Consider the following 19,916-nt stretch of genomic DNA (forward strand, 5'->3'; position numbering starts at 1 on the left):
TACTGGACAAGGTGGCAATAAGTTTGTGTTGCTAGATACTCACAAGTCAGGGTCACCAGCAGGCAACCACTGTAAAGGCAGGTGGGGAGATTGTCCTGACCCCACTCAGGATTAAGAAGTCGCTCTCTGTAGACAGGAAGAAAGGGTAGCAACCCTCCACCAAGGGTGGACTCAAAATTGTATACAATGAACAGAGGCGCCAAAAGTATAAGATTAGATTAAATGAGCTTAAAAACCAACTTAAATGGCAAAATTGAAGGAGGAAGTGGTGGTCTTACCTCCCTCAAGCAGACACGACAACGACTGCGATTCAGACAGTCAAACACATTTATTAGGAACTCCAAAAAGAAATGCAACGCGTTTCGCAGGTTCAACCCCGCTTCATCAGGCAATATAGGGAGGAGTATCAAACAATCTGCACAAGGATTCAAATTAAGACAGAGGCGCTTAATTTGAATCCTTGTGCAGATTGTTTGATACTCCTCCCTATATTGCCTGATGAAGCGGGGTTTAACCTGCGAAACGCGTTGCATTTCTTTTTGGAGTTCCTAATAAATGTGTTTGTCTGAATTGCAGTCATTGTCGTGTCTGCTTGAGGGAGGTAAAACCACCACTTCCTCCTTCAATTTTGCCATTTAAGTTGGTTTTTAAGCTCATTTAATCTAATCTTATACTTTTGGCGCCTCTGTTCATTGTATAGATTAGCTGCATGCTTGCTTCAGATGTGTGATTCAGACAATACTGATACCAGAAAGATTAGCGGGACTGTCAGGATTCAGGAGTAGGGATTATCAATGATATGCAAATATTTCCAAGTTTATGCAAATGTATGTACATTTTTTTGCAAATATATGCAGCTTGAAAATTGAACAATCAAGTCCCACCCAGGTTTAAATTGATTGGTCCTTTTTCAAGCCACATATATTTGCATTACAATTTACATAAATTTGCACTTGGAAATATTTGCATATCATTCATCATTCCCGTCAGGAAATAAATATAACACCCTCCATATCCTTCTCAATTTCTTTAATATTAATTGGACAGGACAATTCAGGTTCCCTTTAATTTGATATTTAAAATACATGAGAACATGAATGAACAAGATGTAACTCCCCCCTTCTTCCACAGCATTTAATCTACTGCGAAAACAAAAACTGCACTTTAAGTGGTCAAGAAGCACACTTACCCAGTTGAATTGTAGGGCATTGTGAAATACTATCCATGATTGGCTGATAGCCACTAAATCTGCACAAGCCAGAATTGCTCCACAGAGGCTCATGATGGCACTAGTAATGTTCATGCCGAAAGAACCGGTCATCTGCACAGGAAAAGCATGAAAAGATGAAGAGTTTAGGTCAATTCTTTATGTACAGCCTTATACATATTTTATGTTATGTAAGCTCTTCAAATTAATACAAATGGCAAAGGTATTATAGAGACTTATTGACCAAGGAAGGGGCCTTGTTCATTGTTGTTTTCAATCTACATGTAAATATCTAAATAATTGGTCTTTGTAAAAGAGCAGCCAACATTAAGGGGAACTCCAGAGCAGCCATGTGACCATGTGCATTTAGGAGTCCCTCCTCAACATAACCTCCCAACCTCCCTCACCTCTCAGGAATCCCTGCATTAACGAACAATTGCCTTAAAGGGAGTCTGAAGCCAATAACCCCCCCCCCCCCCAAAAAAAAACAGATACTTATCTAAGCAAAGGGAAGGCTCTTGGTCCTAATGAGCCTTCCCGTTCCACTCACGGTCCCCACATTCCAGCGCTGGATCCCCGTTAGCAGTCTCCAGCCGATGGGTCAGAGACTGCTCTCTGCCACTGCCCAAGGCTCCTGGCTCCTGTCCGTGTCCCACCGGCAGCTCCCGTTACCAGTGACACCCGAGACGGGTGTCGGGCGACCCTTTCTGGATCTTCACGCTCGTCGTCATCACGCCAGCCGCTACAGGTCATCAGCCAGCGTGACAGGTCTGCACATGCGCAGTTTAGAGTTACAAAACCATGCATGCGCAGACCTGTCACACTGGCCGGCGTGATGACGATGAGCGTGAAGATCCAGGAAGAGTCGCCCGACACCCGGCCTGGGTGTCACCGGTAACAGTAGCCGCCGGAGGGACACAGACAAGAGCCAGGAGGATGCCGGGTGACCTCGTGGCCTACGTTGGGCTGGAGGAGGCCCAAGGTAAGTGATTTTTTTATTCTAGCTACTGTTCAGGGTCATTTTAATTAAGACAAGCACACACACACACACACACACACACACACACACACACACACACACACACACACACACACACACGTCAAGTTAGTACTTCAAAAATAAACAAGGATTGGCTGAAGCTGAGCCAGCAATGAGTTGGTCAATCACATACTTTATTTTCTGTACCTCTGAAGGCCCATCCAGCTAAATAAAAGGCCGCACATTTATCCATATGAGTGCAAGTGGAAGTACTACCCATGCATTTAAGCCAAAAACCATACCTGAAAAAACATCTTTATTGATTTCAGTGGTGATCACCTTCTTCTGGCACTTGAATTTTACAAGTCACAAGTTACATTTGAATCTGAACAGCACTCTGTCTTCATAGAGAAGCACATGATAAATAATTACCATGATCAGTGTGTACTTCTGTTACTGTTTGAATATGACCCAGTGATCATAACCAACCAATCAGAAAATCAAAAACTGATAGCCTGATAAATTTGTTCATGTGTTTCTACATGAATTCTCCTTACAGCAGAAGGTCTCTTAGGAGAGTTAACTAATCATCATTATAGGGCCAAGTGAATGCTAACGTTGCAATTTGCTCACTGGCACTGTGTCTGTGTGTCTGTGTCTGTGTTACAGCGAGGCTGCAAAGCAAAATAGGTGAGAGACAGTGGAGGCCAAGCTGTGTGAGAGAACTGTGCTTTTGATTTATTGCCTGCTGCCCTACCTTCTTACTGAGGGCCTGTTCATTCTATAAGGACAATCATTTTACAGATATTACAGACAGTCAAGGACATATTCATAGTTTTTCTGCACAATGCCTACTTTTCTGTAACCTTCTTTCCTTGTGCAGCAGTCCCCCTCAATATTCATGTGCAGCCACCCCTGTCCACGTGTAGCATCCACGTGCAGCATTCCATATTTTTCGCATACAGCTACCTTAGGCAGAAGCTCCCCCTTCCATGTGTGGTTTCTGATTTTCAGCCTTTATTTTCCATTTTCAGCCTCCTTTTTCATTTACAGCAAGCCCTCTTCCATGTCCTGCTGTCCTCTTTGGCAGAAACCGTTCAAATCCTCGGCCTTTGTGGCCTTTACAGAAATCTGGCCCTGACTGCAGTGAGCCGGAGACTGTATGTCTTTTTTGTTTGCATGGTTTCCATCTGAGCACCCTGGTTTCCTCCCAGATCTTCAAAACATACTGGTTAGTTAACTGACTTTTCACCAGATTGGCCCGACAGTATGCTTGCAGTATCAGACTATAACTATGGTGTGGACTGTAAACTCTTTTGAGTGACAGCTAGTGACTGAAATTATTTGGTGTATAATGTAAAATACTGTGAAAATTGTCAGCTCTGTGTAAATGCATGATAATAATAATAATAATAATAATAATAATAATAATAATAATAATACAAAAACACTGTCAGATTTGACCATGGTAACTTACTCTCCACAGAAGTCAATCATTTGTATGGATGGCTTAATTTAATTATTATTTGTTGCATTTATAAAGCAACAAAATTTTACACAGCCCTGGACGAAAAAAATAAATAAAAACATACACTGGTACAAAGGATGGCAGACATAATATAACAAGATTATAGAACATAGGACAGGCAAACAGGGTACAAAAATACATGATCATGCAATTTGTTTGGGCTGAAGAGAAGAGAATCTGTAACATCAAAATGTCCCCTGGGGGGTACTCACCTCGGCTGGGGGAAGCCTCAGGATCCTAATGAGGCTTCCCACGCCATCCTCCGTCCCTCAGGGGTCTCACTGCAGCCCTCCGTACAGCGGCGACGTAAATATTTACCTTCCTCCTGCGCAGGCGCTCTGGTGGCTGTCGGCTTAGAAGTAGGCGGAAATACCCGATCGCCATCGGGTCTGCTCTACTGCGCAGGCGCAAGTCTTCGGCACCTGCTAAGTAGAGCGGACCCGACGGAGATCGGATATTTCCGTCTAGTTCGGAGCCGAAAGCAGCCACAGCGCCCCCGCTGGAGCCTGCAAAGGTAAATATTGAACTCACAGTCGGGTCTGTCGCCGGCTGTTCGGAGGGCTGCAGCGAGACCCCCGAGGGACAGAGGACGGCGTGGGAAGCCTCATTAGGATCCCGAGGCTTCCCCCACCCGAGGTGAGTACCCCCAGGGGATCTTTTTGATGTTACAGTGTCTCTTTAAATAGATACAGTCAGTCAAGTAAGAGGCAGTCATAGAAAAGGAGCACAATGATGGGGGGACACATACTACAATACACTAGGTAAGGGAGAACTCTGCCAAAGGTTTACAATCTAAAGGCTTTGAGAACTTCAGCAAATCTTGAAAGCGAATGTGTGTTGTGTTGGTACTGTACATATTAAAATAGGAAAAGTAATTTACTGGGCCATTTCCTGCTTACTGGAGTGATCTACATAGTGCTGTGAAATCATTAACTATACGGGACAAATGTTATTGGTTTACTTTGCAATCAACTTGAAGCAGCAGCTGTTACATCATACAATAAACAGAAGGTAGACAATCAGGTCTAGTGACCAAATAAAGAATGAGTTATCATTGCAAAGTACAAACCCTTGATTTGCTTCCAAGGCACCCTTATTGGTTGTAGTAAGCCTTTACAATAGTAGTGCAACCATGATGAAAATATAATCCCCCTATTCTTTTAGAATGTAAGCTCATAAGGGCAAGGTTCTATCCTCGGTTATTTCCTGTAATTGCTGTTTGCAGGGGCGTCCCTTCCATTGGGAACTAGAGGGCATGGAGCACAGACAGGAGAGGGGTGTTAAAAAGGCCTCCCGCAGAGGCCATGAACAGGAGAGGAAAGCAGCGTAAGAAGGAGAGGCAGCAGGGACAGCTCCCTCACCTGGGTCACTTCCTTCTGGCACTTGCGCCTCCAGATATGCAGCTGCAGACAGGTGCGGTGGGTAAGGAATTACTAACCTGCTTCCTTCATTTCAGGCACTTGCGCGCTATGTCATCATCATGTGCCACTGGTCTCCGCCTTCTCCACAGCTCACTGTGCTTCCTGATTAGCGGAAGAACAGTGAGTGGTGGAGAGACCAGGCGGAAACTGGAGTGCAGGAAGCAGGTGAGGTGGAGTGCAGAAAGCATGTCTGGAGGGGAAAACGCCAGAAGGAGGGGACCCAGGTGAGGGAGGTGGGGCTCTGGCCACTCTCCCCATCGCTGTCCCCGCTTCCCCTCCTTCCAAGCTTCCCCCATGCCAGGACCAAGTATGCTACCTATACTAGGGGCAACTATGCTATCTATACTGAGGGCAACTGTATTAGCTATACTGAGGCAACTATACTAGCTATACTAGGGCAACTATACTATCTACACTGGGGGCAACTTTACTACCTACACTGGGGGCAACTATACTACATACACTGGGAAAACTATACTACCTACACTGAGGGCAACTATACTACATACACTGGGGAAACTATACTACCTACACTGGGGGCAAGTATACTACCTACACTAGGGGCAAGTATACTACCTACACTGGGGGGCAACTATACCAGCTATACTGGGGCAACTATACTATCTATACAAAGGCAACTATACTAGCTAAAAACGTCCCTTGGGGGTACTTACCTCAGGAGGGGGAACCCTCAGGGTCCCAATGAGACTTTCCCCATCCCTGTAGCTGCAGGCAATCCAGCGCTGGCTCCCCCGAAGTCTCCTGCAATCTTCCCTCGACAAGCCTGACAAGGCTTGCTATATTTACCTTCCCTGGCTCCAGCGGGTGGCAATGTTGCGGCTCTCAGCACAGAAATAGACAGTAATAGCCAATTCCAGTGGGGTCTGCTCTATTGAGCAGGTGCAGGCGTCTGACGCCTGCGCAGTAGAGCGGATCCGCCTGGAATTGGCTACTTCCGTCTATTTCTGAGACCAGAGCGGCTACTGTGCCTGCGCTGGAGCAGGAAGGTAAATATTTACATGCTCGCCGTTCCTGGACCCGCAGCAAGACCACCGTAGCCGTAGGACAGAGGAGGACGGGGGAAGCCTCGATAGGATCCAGAGGCTTCCCCCTCCTGAGGTAAGTACCCCTCAGGGGCATATTTTTTTTAATACAGATTCTTTTTAAGAGGAAATACATATTGTTGCCTCCACATAACGCTCGCTTCAGGTTACTTTTAAAGAACAGGTCCGAGGTAAAAAAACAAAACAAAACAAGATCTACTTACCTGGGGCTTTCTCCAGCCCCTGGCAGCCTATTTGTCCCTCGACACAGCTCCACTTCCAGCCAGTATCCCCAGGTGCCCTCCGTTGCAGAAACCAACCTTGCCAGGTTGGCATCTCCGGCACCTGCGCGAGCGTGTGGCCGCTGCGTACATAGCCTGGAGCATTGTGTGCAGATGCAAAAGTACTCCCAACGCCGGGAGCACCACCGTGAGCGCTCGCACAGGCGCAGAAGACATCTGCAACGGAGGGGATGTTGACTGGGAGCGGAGCTGCGGCAAGGGATAGATCGGCTGCCAGGGGCTGGATGAAGCTCCAGGTAAGCAGATCTTGTTTTTTTTTTTGTTTTTATTTTATTTTTTTTACTCCAGATGTGTCCTTTAATTTGAAGCAAGGCTGATCACGTAGAATGAATGAAGCCCGGTTGCAAATGTTTACTCATCCCTGATTGTTGAAAATTCCTGTTTAACAATTAAAGTTGATCTCTGAGTCAAAACTAAATTGCTTTAGCAAATAATACACCTACATACTGTAGAAATTAAAGTATGCAAGCATTTGAGTTTGTAATTTAGCAGCAAAGGAGGTGTTAACTACATATTTTCTGCTTATTTCATCTGATAATCTAAAGCAAGTGACTTAAACATTACTGATATTCCACAAGCGTGCCAAATCCAATGTGCCAGACCCATCGGTACACTGCATGGAATTCTTCAAGCCCAGATCGCTATGCAGTCTATGGCTTTATATTGTATGCAATGTTAATTTAACAAACACACATTTTATATGTGTACAAAGTACATGAAATCTTAGTAAGCATTACAAAAGATTTGAAATAAAACCATGTAAAATATCACGCTTTCCCAAAAACATTTATGGATTATGAACTTACCAAACAGTCGGATTGTTTACTGTGAGATGACATTGTTAGAATTCCTGTAACAACACACTGTAAACAAACAGAAAAAATAATTTAAAAAATAAATATTGAAATATGCAAAGTTACGTGCAATGCAACTTACATAGTACTTACTGTCAGTCCACCCCAGAATGGGTGCCCACTAATTAAAGAATAACCAACGACGGTAAAAATCATGCCAACTCCCAGGGATATCTGAACCACGCCTGCAACAGTCACCAGTATCTGTTAAGAAAAAAAAAAGGGCAGTTTTTGTATACTGTTCGGTGTAGATAAACCCTAGATTTGCTATTACTTGCTCTTTACTGTTGCTAAACTCCTCACTGTCTTTTATTTTAAGCATAACTGAACTGGCAGCTAGTTTATTTAAAAAAAAAAAGCAAAGAATTTGAAGGGAACCTGAAGAGAGAGGTATATGGAGGCTGCCACATTTATTTTCTTTTAACCACTTCGGTACCAGCAGCCTCTGCCCCCTTAAGGACCAGAGGCTGCTGGTACACTAAAACGCTGCATCCCGACGAATCACCGCAATAATCTGTTGCTCCCGCCGGTCACGCCGCTCTATCCCCGCCACAGGCTGCTCTCTCTGCCGTCTCTGTGATGGCAGAGCGCTGTGCGCCGGTCAGGAGCTGCTTTCATTGGCTCCTGACCCTGTCACTCAATGTAAGCCAATGGGATTGGCTTACAGTAATGACAGGGCCAGGAGCCAATGAAAACGGCTACTGCCCGGCTCACAGTGCTCTGCCGTCATAGAGGCGGCAGGGCAGCACATTGCGGCGGGTAGAAAGCGGCGAGAGCGGCGGGAACGGGCGGGGACGCGCGGTGAATGGGACGTAGAGCTTACGTCCAGTCAGAACCGCAGCGCCACCCGCCCAACGTAGATTTAAACTGCGTCGGTCCGCATTCGGTTAACCACTTCGGTACCAGCAGCCTCTGCCCCCTTAACCAGTTCACCCCCAAGGGTTTTTATCCTAACGGACCAGAGCAATTTTCAGTTGTCAGCGCTCCTCCCTTTTATTCCCTAATAACTTTATTACTACTTATCACAAGAAAATGATCTATACCTCGTTTTTTTCGCCACCAATTAGGCTTTCTGTGGATAGTACATTTTGCTAAGAATTTTTTTATTCTAAATGCATTTTAATGAGAAAAACAGAAAAAAAATAAAAAAAAATCATTATTTCTCAGTGTTCAGCCTTTATAGTTTTAAAATTAAACATTCTCCTGTGGATAAAACAAACACGTTTTATTTGCCCAGTGGTCCCGATAATTAAACCGTTTAGATTATGTCCCTACCACAATGTATGGCGACAGTATATTATTTTGAAATATAAGTGGTTATTTTTCTGTTTGTTCTGGCCATAATTACAAGCCCCTATGTAATAAATTAAAATTAATTTTCCCCCATAAAATATAGAATAAAAAAAGCTGAGTCCCTAAGGTAACTATTTATTTATTTTTTTTAAGCTGATTTTTTTTTTTTACAAGTGTTTTTTTTTGGGGGGGGGAGGGTTGGAAGTGTAATTTTATTAATGATGTGTATATACTTGAAAATGTATGTATTTTGTAAGTGTAATATACTTTTTGGCCACAAGATGGCGCTGGTGAACACTCATAGGACGTGTTCACTTTTTTTTTTTTTTTTTTTTTACACACTTTATTAAACTGTTACATTTCCTGTTTATGTGAATGGACGTAGCCGCTGTTCGCGGTCACGTCCATTCACTCCAGGCACTGCGATTGGGTAGAGGACTGTTCAGTCCTCTTCCCCAATCGCCCAGCACGGGATCCCGACGGTAATGGCGGCGGTAGCGGCGGACACACGGCGGTAGCAGCGGCGGGAATGCGCGACGTATTAAAACGTCATGTTGCTGTTAATAGCGGTAAGCATGACGTTTTAATACGTTAGGATGGCGGTAAATGGTTAAGATAGTTTCTAGGGAGTGTCTGCAACACCTCAACCAAATAACTGTGTGTGCTAGGGCTCAAAACAAGAGCAAATATATGGTAGAGGAAGAAAGCCCTTAAAAAATAGCACCTCCCACAGCAAAATTTGAAAAAGTATAACAAAAATCTTTATTCAACATTAGGTATAATAATAATTACAGTAATGATTATTCAATAAAGAATAAAACCATTTAAAAAACAAGCAAACATTCCAACATGATCCCTACTGCATATGAAACAATCAATCTAAATGCAATATATTGTATAATGACACAATGCTGCTTTCAGATATAAAACCCCACAGTAGGCTCAATATTGAGCCCAACAGGGGGAGAACCCGGGTTCAGTATACAACCTAGTGTGATGCAAGACCAATAAACAACACCTGTGCAATGAAGAAAAAAAAAACACGAATAAATATCGCATATATAAGATTATGAAATAAAGTGCACAATTGCTATCCAAGTATACAGTATTACTAGTGATAAGATGCCTAGTAAAACATTAAGGCAAAGGAGCAGCCCATAGGAAAAAGAGCAGAAAGTGGAGTAATGCAAAAAATAGGAGATACTTAGCCTAGAAATGGTGAAGTCAATCTCAGCAGCACAGCAGGGAACAGGCAATCCCCTCAGAGGACAAGTCCCACTAGTTCCGCGAGAGTCACCTCGCTTTATCAAGGAGAGAGGATGCCCATCCTCTCTCCTTGATAAAGCGAGGTGACTCTCGCGGAACTAGTGGGATCTTGTCCTCTGAGGGGATTTCTTGTTCCCTGCTGTGCTGCTGAGATTGACTTCACCATTTCTAGGCTAAGTATCTCCTATTTTTTGCACTACTCCACTTTCTGCTCTTTTTCCTATGGGCTGCTCCTTTGCCTTAATGTTTTACTAGGCATCTTATCACTAGTAATACTGTATACTTGGATAGCAATTGTGCACTTTATTTCATAATCTTATATATGCGATATTTATTCGTGTTTTTTTTTTCTTCATTGCACAGGTGTTGTTTATTGGTCTTGCATCACACTAGGGGCTTGATTCACAAAGCGGTGCTAACTGTTAGCACGCCTGTGAAAACCCCCATAGCACGTCAAAACAAGCTTATCGCGCATAAAACTTTACGCGCGCAAAACTTTATGCGCGTAAAACTTTACGCGCGTACTGCACAGAGCGCAGGGCGCTCTGCGCGAAGTGCCCATTAAAGCCTATGGGACTTAGCGCGCGTAAAACTTTGCGCGCGTAAAACTTTGTGCGCGCAAAGTTAGCGCGCGATCTGATTGAGAAATCCGGTGCTAACCTACTTAGCACCCTGGTTAGCACGTCTAAAGACTTTAGACGTGCTAAGTAGGTTAGCACCGCTTTGTGAATCAAGCCCTAGGTTGTATACTGAACCCGGGTTCTCCCCCTGTTGGGCTCAATATTGAGCCTACTGTGGGGTTTTATATCTGACAGCAGCATTGTGTCATTATACAATATATTGCATTTAGAGTGATTGTTTCATATGCAGCAGGGATCATGGTGGAATATTTGCTTGTTTTTTAAATGGTTTTATTCTTTATTGAATCATCAGTACTGTAATTATTAATATACCCAATGTTGAATAAAGATTTTTGTTATACTTTTTCAAATTTTGCTGTGGGAGGTGCTATTTTTAAGGGCTTTCTTCCTCTACCATATATCTGCCCCCTTAAGGACCAGAGGCTGCTGGTATGCTAAAACCCGCATACCGATGAATCGCCGCAATAATCCATCGCTCCCGCCGGGCACGCCGCTCTGTCCCCGCCGCAGGCTGCTCTCTCTGCTGTCTCTGTGACGGCAGAGCGCTGTGCGCCGGTCAGGAGCCGCTTTCATTAGCTCCTGACCCTGTCACTCAATGTAAGCCAATGGTACCAGCTTACAGGAATGACAGGGCCAGGATCCAATGAAAACGGCTCCTGCCCAGCTCACAGTGCTCTGCCGTCATAGAGGCGGCAGGGTAGCACATTGCGGCGGAGACAGAGCGACGAGAGTGGCGGGAACGGGCGGGGACGTGCGGTGAATGGGACGTAGAGTTTACGTCCAGTCAGAACCGCAGCGCCCCCTGCCCGACGTAGATTTAAACTGCGGCGGTCCGAAAGCAGTTAAACAATACCAGTTTCAATCCTGGCATTGGAAGTAAATAAATATGTCAGCCTCTATTTCCCACTCGTTTCAGTTTTCTTTTAAAGTGGACCTGAACTCTAGCACAGGACAGGAGGAAAACATAGAAAACATACCCTGTATGTATTTAGAGAGTTTTATGTATTTAGAGAGTTTGGCCTGTCTAATTCCCTCTCATCTTTGTCTAATCCCAAATTGTAATTTAATCTCTCCCTTGTGTCACCTGACTGCCTTGGAAGAAAAGCCCATTTGAAAGCACAGGATGTTAAAAATAATTCTGCTTCCCTGAAAGCAGGAAATAGAAGCAGTGCAGATGTATTGAATGATTTGGTTATTATGTTGTTGCGTGTTTTTTAGAGCAGAGAGGAAGTTCAAAGTTCAGGTCCAGTTTAAAGTTTTGATCGATAATGCAACAAATATGAATGATTGATTATGGCCCCGCCCCATCTTAATAGAGCGGCAACTAGGGATGGCTGATGAAATGCAAATTGTTAACGTTATTACTGGATTATGCAGGTCCTGCATGCAAATGTATTCAGCTTGAAAATTAACCACATTTTCAAACTGCATCAATCTGCAAACAAAATTGTCATAATCTTTGCATTAAATCGGAAAGATTTGCATCTCATTGTCTATACCAAGAAGCAGCCTGTGTATACAATATAAGAGAGCCAATCTTAGTAATCTAACCAATGGAGTGGGCGTTATCACTAAGGAGAATTAAGTAAGTAGTTTTTACTTAAAGTGCACCAACATTGCCTTCATTAATAGTTACAAAAGAAGAATCATTTGAATCATTGTAAATAGGTCACCTGATGGAAATATTTTTTTTTTCAGATTATATGTTCAACTTTACAGGCAAATTGTAATCTGTTCCTTTTCATAAATGTGTTTTGATGAATTTTATTTAGAGCTAAAAGTATTTTAAAAATCAGTTTTAAGCACTTGGGGCCATATGCAATTCGAGGAGATAAGAAGCTGAAAACATGCGAGCTTCTTATCTCCTCACATCGCTCAGGATTTACCGGCAAATTCAATTGCCAGTTTCACCTGAGCGATGTCCTTGTGTAAAGGAGCATAACTCAGGCGAATACTAGGTATTCGCCGAGCGATGCTCCTGTGTGGCCAGCGATGTGGAGCGAGGCATTAGTGCTGGGGAGCTGTCCTTCAGCACCACAACACTGCTGCCTCGCTCCCGGGAAGATGCGCGCGCATCGTCGCAAGAGCCAGCGCATCGTTGCAAGGCTCATACCCGCCGCCCGTCGCCTTCTGCCGCTCGTCGCTACCGCGGGACCTTCAGAAGATACATACCTCCATCGTTCCCGTCTCGCCGCATGTCCCACGCCGCTCCTCCGCTCATCTCTGTGACTGTGAGTATTCTTGGAGCCGGCAAAGCATCTTTGAGTCTCCCGCCGGGGCTCCCCATTCCTCCACTAGGTGGTCCAATGAGAATCAACCTGATTCTCATTGGGCCACCTGGTGGACGAATGGGGAGCCCCGGCGGGATACTCAAAGATGCTTTGCCGGCTCCAAGAATACTCACAGTCACAGAGATGAGCGGAGGAGCAGCGTGGGACATGCGGCGAGATGGGAATGATGGAGGTATGTTTTTTTGTTACATTTTAAATAGGTAAGGAGTCAAAGCTGACTCCTTTACCTATTTAAATCACTGGCATCTGGGGTTTCCTTAGTAAAGGAGGCTCCCAGATGCCAAAATCAGCCCGCTGACAGCAGCGATAGGTCTTTTCGCCTGCTCAGAGCAGGTGAAAAGTTAGCACCTATGTTTGCCGGGAAGCATCGCTTCCCGGGGAGTGCAAAATGCAATTGCATAGGGGGAAAGGAACTTGCTGGGCGATTATATCGCCCAAGCGAGTTCTTTTCCGCCCTGGGGGGTGTTAAATGCAATTGCATTAGGCGACCTTGCTGACGCCTAATTTAAGCCACTTAGCGCTGGCGAGTTTTGTAATTGCATAGGGCCCTTGGTGTTCCTGAGGCAGTATATCTATGCCCCGCAGGAGGACTGTTCCTGTTCCAGGGGCGTAGATATACGTCTCTCGCCGCATCTCCGCTTTGCGCGCTCCCTGCTGTCTCCCACCCACGCTCCTGCACTTGTTCACATTGTCGCCGGTTAGCAGGTCCATCAGTGAATGTTCTCATTCATTAATCTAAGTCCACATGTGAATGCTCGCTGGCATCAATGAGATGCCTGCATCATTGTATGTTCCAGGGGTAACACGTCCACCATTACTTCCTGTTTAGCGTGCTTATAGTACGCTAACAGGAAATAATGCGCAAGGCCATCTTGTGGCCAAATAGTAGAAGTACCCCTACATACATTTATTGTATTACGTTTTACGTTTAAATTTAACTCCTTCCCTCCCACATTCTCCCATAGTACCCAACACATTTTTTTTGCGTAACAAATTAAAAAAAAAAATGACAATTAAAAAAATACATAAATGGTTACTTTAGGGACTGACCTTTTTTTTAAATGGATGCCACAAGGGTATATTACTGTTAATTTTTAAATAATGGGCTTGTAGTTAGTAATGGGTGAACAAATGCACCTTTATTTCCAAATAAAATATTGGTGCTATAATTTGTACTAGGAAAATATTTTAAATGTTGCAGTGACCAGGACAAATTGGCAAATAAAATGTGTGGCTTTTATCCACAGTTGAACATTTTATTTTAAAACTATAATGGCCGAAAACAATGACATTTTCCTCCCCTTTTCTTATCGTTTCCATTAAAATACATTTAGAATAAAATAATTATTAGCATAATGTACCACCCAAAGAAAGCCTAATTGGTTGTGATAAAAAAACAAGATCATTTTGTTGTGATCAGTAGTGATTAAGTTTATTCATACCAAAAACAAATGAGCCCCAAACTGTCTAGTCCAATCCACTGACAGCATATCCCATATAAGGGGAAAGTAAGTATACATAGGGACCAGGATCGTCGATCCAAAATAATATATTCAAATACAAGAGCACAGTAGTCCCTCTCTTATTGATTATAATAATAAATCACTGTTCAGAACACCAGCAGTACCATAGAACACATTTTATTAAACAGCAATCATGTTAAAAACAATTAAAACCATAAGGATCTCCCGACCCATTTCTATCCATAAACTCCATAACACATATATGTGCAATAATAACCTCAAACTGCCAGGCTTGATATAGCTCTCAAAACCGCCAGCACACTGGTCCAATAATATGTAGCCCACCAATGTTGTTTTAACAAAATCTCCAATAAGGTGGGTCACTGGATCAATGCTACTGCCAATCAGAGAGCCAAAAATAAATAAAGAAATAATAAAATATATATATAATATGCGCTGGTGTGGTATGAAAATTCACAAAAAATATAAAGTGACAGTGCTAATCCATAATAAGCAAAATATTCCACAATAATTTGCATATAAATAAAGTGCTAGTGCTTAATCATTAATATAGGGAAAACATATGCCACAGTATAAGGTATCAAATAACCTGAAAAGTAAGATGCTAGTGCAAAGAATCACTGGCCATAATCAGGACTGTGTACAATAGTGCATGCCAAAAGAGTGAATCCGTGAGAACTAGAAAAAGGAGAAAATGAAAAACCCAAAAATCAGGAAAAGATCAAAATACCCATGTGTACAAACATGAAAGAGGCCAGGCAACATATGCCCTGGTAAAGAAACAAAGAAACTTGAGGTAGGTTCGGTGCAACCGGTAGGATCCGAATCCCGACGGCCCCGTCCTTCCCAACTTACTAGGGTAAGCTCTGCCAGGCTTCTCTCGTTTCTGTTTCCATGGGCATTTCGGTACTCTGACTATACTCTGGTTCTGGTTTCTCCACGTGGTGGTTTATTTCTGGGACACATATAGCATTTTTTCTTTGTTTCTTTACCAGGGCATATGTTGCCTGGCCTCTTTCATGTTTGTACACATGGGTATTTTGATCTTTTCCTGATTTGGGGTTTTTTCATTTTCTCCTTTTTCTAGTTCTCACGGATTCACTCTTTTGGCATGCACTATTGTACACAGTCCTGATTATGGTCAGTGATTCTTTGCACTAGCATCTTACTTTTCAAGTTATTGATACCTTATACTGTGGCATATGTTTTCCCTATATTAATGATTAAGCACTAGCACTTTATTTATATGCAAATTATTGTGGAATATTTTTGCTCATTATGGATTAGCACTGTCACTTTATATTTTTTGTGAATTTTCATACCACACCAGCACATATTATATATATATATATATATATATATATATATATATATATATATATATATATATTATTTTTTTTTTATTGATTCTTTATTTATTTTTGGCTCTCTGATTGGCAGTAGCATTGATCCAGTGACCCACCTTATTGGAGATTTTGTTAAAACAACATTGGTGGGCTACATATTATTGGACCAGTGTGCTGGCGGTTTTGAGAGCTATATCAAGCCTGGCAGTTTGAGGTTATTATTGCACATATATGTGTTATGGAGTTTATGGATAGAAATGGGTCGGGAGATCCTTATGGTTTTTAATTGTTTTTAACATGATTGCTGTTTAATAAAATTTGTTCTATGGTACTGCTGGTGTTCTGAACAGTGATTTATTATTATAATCAATAAGAGAGGGACTACTGTGCTCTTGTATTTGAATATAGTAGTGATTAAGTTATCGGCGAAAATTACTCTGGTCCTAAAGGGGAAAAACCCCTCAGTGGTCAAGTGGTTAATTAAAGAGGAATTTCAGCCTAAACAAACATACTGTCCTTAAGTTACATTATCTATGTTAATTAAAATAGATAGGTAATATAATCTCTTACCCACCCTATTTTAAAAAAACAGGCAAATGTTTGTGATTTCATGGGGGCAGCCATCTTTCTGGTTGAAAGAAGGTGACAGGGAGCATGAGACACAGTTCCAACTGTCCTGTGTCCTGATCACAGGCAACATGAATAACAACATAGGAAATCCCATCATGCTTTGCACAGCATCAGGGGAAAAAAGCCTGGGCAGTTTTCTTTGATGGGCGGAGCTTAGTTAAAAATGTAGCTAAAAATGAGACTTCTATAAGAAAAACAAGGGTCTGATACTGTAAAACTGTTAAAGAAACACCAAGCCTTTTCAGTTCTGCTCAGTAGATTTTTAGTCTGGAGGTTCACTTTAAGGAGCATAGTATGACATTTTATTTATTGTTAGGGCTCAACCCCACTAGCAGCTTTTTCTAAGTGCTAGTGATTTGAAAAGCTCTTGCTAATGCAATGCAGTTGGGATTTTTATAAAATCACATTGCTCAAGTGGGATCACACAAATAGCATTACAACAGTAAGAGCTTTTCAAATCACAACTGCTTAGTAACATACTGCTAGTGGGTTCCAGGCCTTAGAGAAAGTAGCGTTTTACATTCTCTTAACACTATTAATAATAAACTTAATAAATGGTTAAAACTAAACTTGAATAAAAAGTCATAATTAATTTTATTCAGGCCAACATGAATAGCTTTCATGTTACTCTGAATGTATATATATTTACGAAAACACAAAAAAACTATATTTTTACCACAAAAATGTGCAAAAAGTGTGAAATTGTGGAAAAATTTTATCGTGCATATTTTGACAGTAAAAACGTAAAAATCAATATTTACAGCAAGAATTTGCAAAAAAGCGCAAAAACGTAAAAAAACTAATTAAATTAATTAAGATTTAATTAAACAATATTTTTGTGAAAATCGTCAGGTGTTCACCTTTTAACTTTATTATTCCACTAAAACAAGTTTCTGTTAAAAGCACCTAAACATTGTGCCTTAACCAGGGCTTTATGCAAACTCAATAGAAAGTCATTCATATAGTTTTCATACAAACAAGACAGTACTCACTCCAAGTTCAAATGGCCTCCCTTTTTGCTGTGTCTGTTTTAAACTGGTTATATTGGAGCCTTGTGGCAAAGCAGCGTTGACATTCCATTGCGGGACAGGGACAGTCATGTTTACCATCGGTGGAGCTGACTGGACATTATGTACACTGGAGACCGATTGGGCTTTTTCTATTGAAATTGGATTGTGGGTATCTAAATCAGCGTCATTCAAAGTGTTGTTTGCAGGTACAGCTTCATAACTGTGTGAACTGGTTTCACTCACAGGGGACATCATCTTGTACGGTTGGTTAACTCTGAAAGTCAGTAGTCACCACACAGTTAAATTCTGATCATCATTCTACACAATGACGGCATAGCTCACAATATTCATGGTGACTAGAAGTAGTTCAATTATCCATTCAAACTATTCATCTGAATAGATATTAAAATATACATAATGAATGCATGCTAGAAAAACTTTTAACAAACAACTGAAAAAAACTTTTCAAAACATAAAATAGTTTAGATATACTGTACAAAAATATTCACTGAAACACAGAATAAGGGAAGCATGGTCTGACATTAGTCATGGAGAAGATCTGTTGTGATCAAACCAACAAATGTTTATGCCGGTAATACCCTTAAAGTGTATCTGAGACCAAGAAAAAAAATGACATACCTGGTGCTTCCTTCAGCTCACCGTTCTCCCAGACTGCCTGGATTCTACGCTAAGTAGCCCGGTAATTCATCCAGTCAGGTGCAGGTCCAGTTAAAACAGATGGCAAACAGTCCTGGCATCAGGAGCACAAAGGGGCAAATGGCCTGGCTGAGTATGCGCAGTTTCCTGCCACTGGATGAACTAACAGGGCTGCCTAGCAGAGGATCCAGGTGGCCTGGGAGGACGGTGAGGGACCGATGACCCTGATGGGGCTGAAGTTATGTATAGGTATGAATATTTGTTTTCTTTGCTCTCAGGTTTCCTTGAATGACTAGCTGTACATAGTTTTCTTGCAAGCATTTGAAACTTTAAGTTTCTTCTTTAGGCATGATACAGAAACTGAAACACAACATATTTCAAGTATAGAAACACGGAGTAGCGCATTTGCTCATTTTAAAAGGATCGGCAATGGCTGATCTTTTTGAAAAGGCGTTTATGTCAATTCAAAATGAAAAATTCCAGCTGTTGTTTCTCTTCCCCAGAATTAATCTTCCAAATTTGTATCTGTTTACACTGGGAAAAAAAGTAACAATAACAATACCAATAATATTTATATAGTGCTTTTCTCCCTGGGGACTCAAAGCGCTGTGACCCTGCATTATGCAGTCTCAAAGGCTAGGGAAAAGAGGTGAGTTTTTAGCCTTTTTTTAAAGCTGTCCAGAGAAGGAGCCTCTCGTACTGATTGTGGAAGTGAGTTCCATAGAGTAGGGGCTGCATAGGAAAAGGCCCGAGCACCAAATGTTAAGTGTATCCTGGGAATAACCAGCTTCATCTTGTTGGCAGAGCGGAGGGTGCGTGGAGGGGCATAAAGTTCCAATAGATCCGCTATGTATTTGGGTCCCATGTGGTGTAGAGCCTTGAATGTCAGCAGGCAGATCTTAAAATTGATTCTCCATTTTACTGGCAACCAGTGAAGAGTTTGCAGTACTGGGGTGATGTGTGAGCTGCGGGGGGCATTGGCTAGGAGTCTGGCTGCAGCATTCTGTACTAGCTGTAAGGGGCGCAGAACCTTATCTGTAGATCCGATTAACAGGGCGTTGCAGTAGTCTAGGCGGGAGGATACAAATGCGTGAACCAGGGCAGGTAGGTCTTCAGCTGGGATAAGGTGTTTTATTTTCGCTATATTTCTTAGATGGAAGAAGGAAGACTTGACGACAGCTGATACCTGCTGTCTGAGTTTTAGATTTCCATCCAGGATCACCCCAAGGTTTCGCACAGAGTCTTTATACTGCACAGTATCTCCCCCAATTGCTAGTTTGAGGTGGTGAGCGTTTTGAACTTTATCCATCATGTGTGGACCACCTACCACCAACACCTCTGTTTTGTCAGAGTTCAGCCTCAGCCAGCTGGTGTTCATCCAATTTTGTAAATCCACTAGACACGCATTTATGGATGTTGATGGGTCTTGGGTGCCAGGCTTGAAGGACAGATACAGTTGTGTGTCATCTGCATAACAATGGTATCCTAAACCATAGTTCTGGATTATTTTGCCCAGTGGGAGCATGTAGACTGCAAAGAGTAATGGTGATAGTACAGAACCCTGTGGAACTCCATAGGCAAGTGGCACTGGATTAGAGTAGTGTGTGCCCAGACATACTTGCTGTGTCCTGCCAGATAGGAAGGTCTGAAGCCAGCTAAGAACAGTACCCCTTAGGCCACAGTAATTCTTCAGTCGCTGGATTAGTATTTCATGGTCCACAGTATCAAATGCTGCTGACAAGTCAAGAAGAATCAGAATTGAGCAATCACCCTTGTCCCTTGCAGTAAGTAGATCATTCATTACTCGGACTAATGCTGTTTCAGTGCTGTGCCTTTTCCTGAATCCTGACTGAAAAGTATCAAAGATGTTGTTATCTGTAAGCCTGGCTTCTAGCTGGTTGGCGACTGCTTTCTCGATAACTTTTGATAGGAATGGTAAGTTCGCCACAGGTCTGTAGTTGGTT

General features: G+C 42.5%; 1 protein-coding gene across 3 annotated transcripts in view; it reads right to left on the minus strand.

Moving 5' to 3' along the window:
- LOC137534262 (membrane-spanning 4-domains subfamily A member 12-like) overlaps positions 1-19,916 on the minus strand; it is a 51,203-nt gene that overhangs the window by 28,899 nt on the left and 2,388 nt on the right. For 2 of the 3 annotated variants that reach the window (XM_068255669.1, XM_068255670.1), the window contains exons 2-5: positions 17,278-17,569; positions 7,428-7,538; positions 7,287-7,343; positions 1,190-1,321 (exon numbers count right to left, since the gene is read on the minus strand). In XM_068255669.1, the coding sequence (XP_068111770.1) occupies positions 1,190-1,321; positions 7,287-7,343; positions 7,428-7,538; positions 17,278-17,550 (573 nt within the window). In that variant the 5' untranslated portion in view covers positions 17,551-17,569. The remainder of the gene's footprint in view (positions 1-1,189; positions 1,322-7,286; positions 7,344-7,427; positions 7,539-17,277; positions 17,570-19,916) is intronic. The other variant, XM_068255671.1, reaches the window with a different exon arrangement.

Source organism: Hyperolius riggenbachi, chromosome 10 (assembly GCF_040937935.1).
Source record: "Hyperolius riggenbachi isolate aHypRig1 chromosome 10, aHypRig1.pri, whole genome shotgun sequence".
NCBI lineage: Eukaryota > Metazoa > Chordata > Amphibia > Anura > Hyperoliidae > Hyperolius > Hyperolius riggenbachi.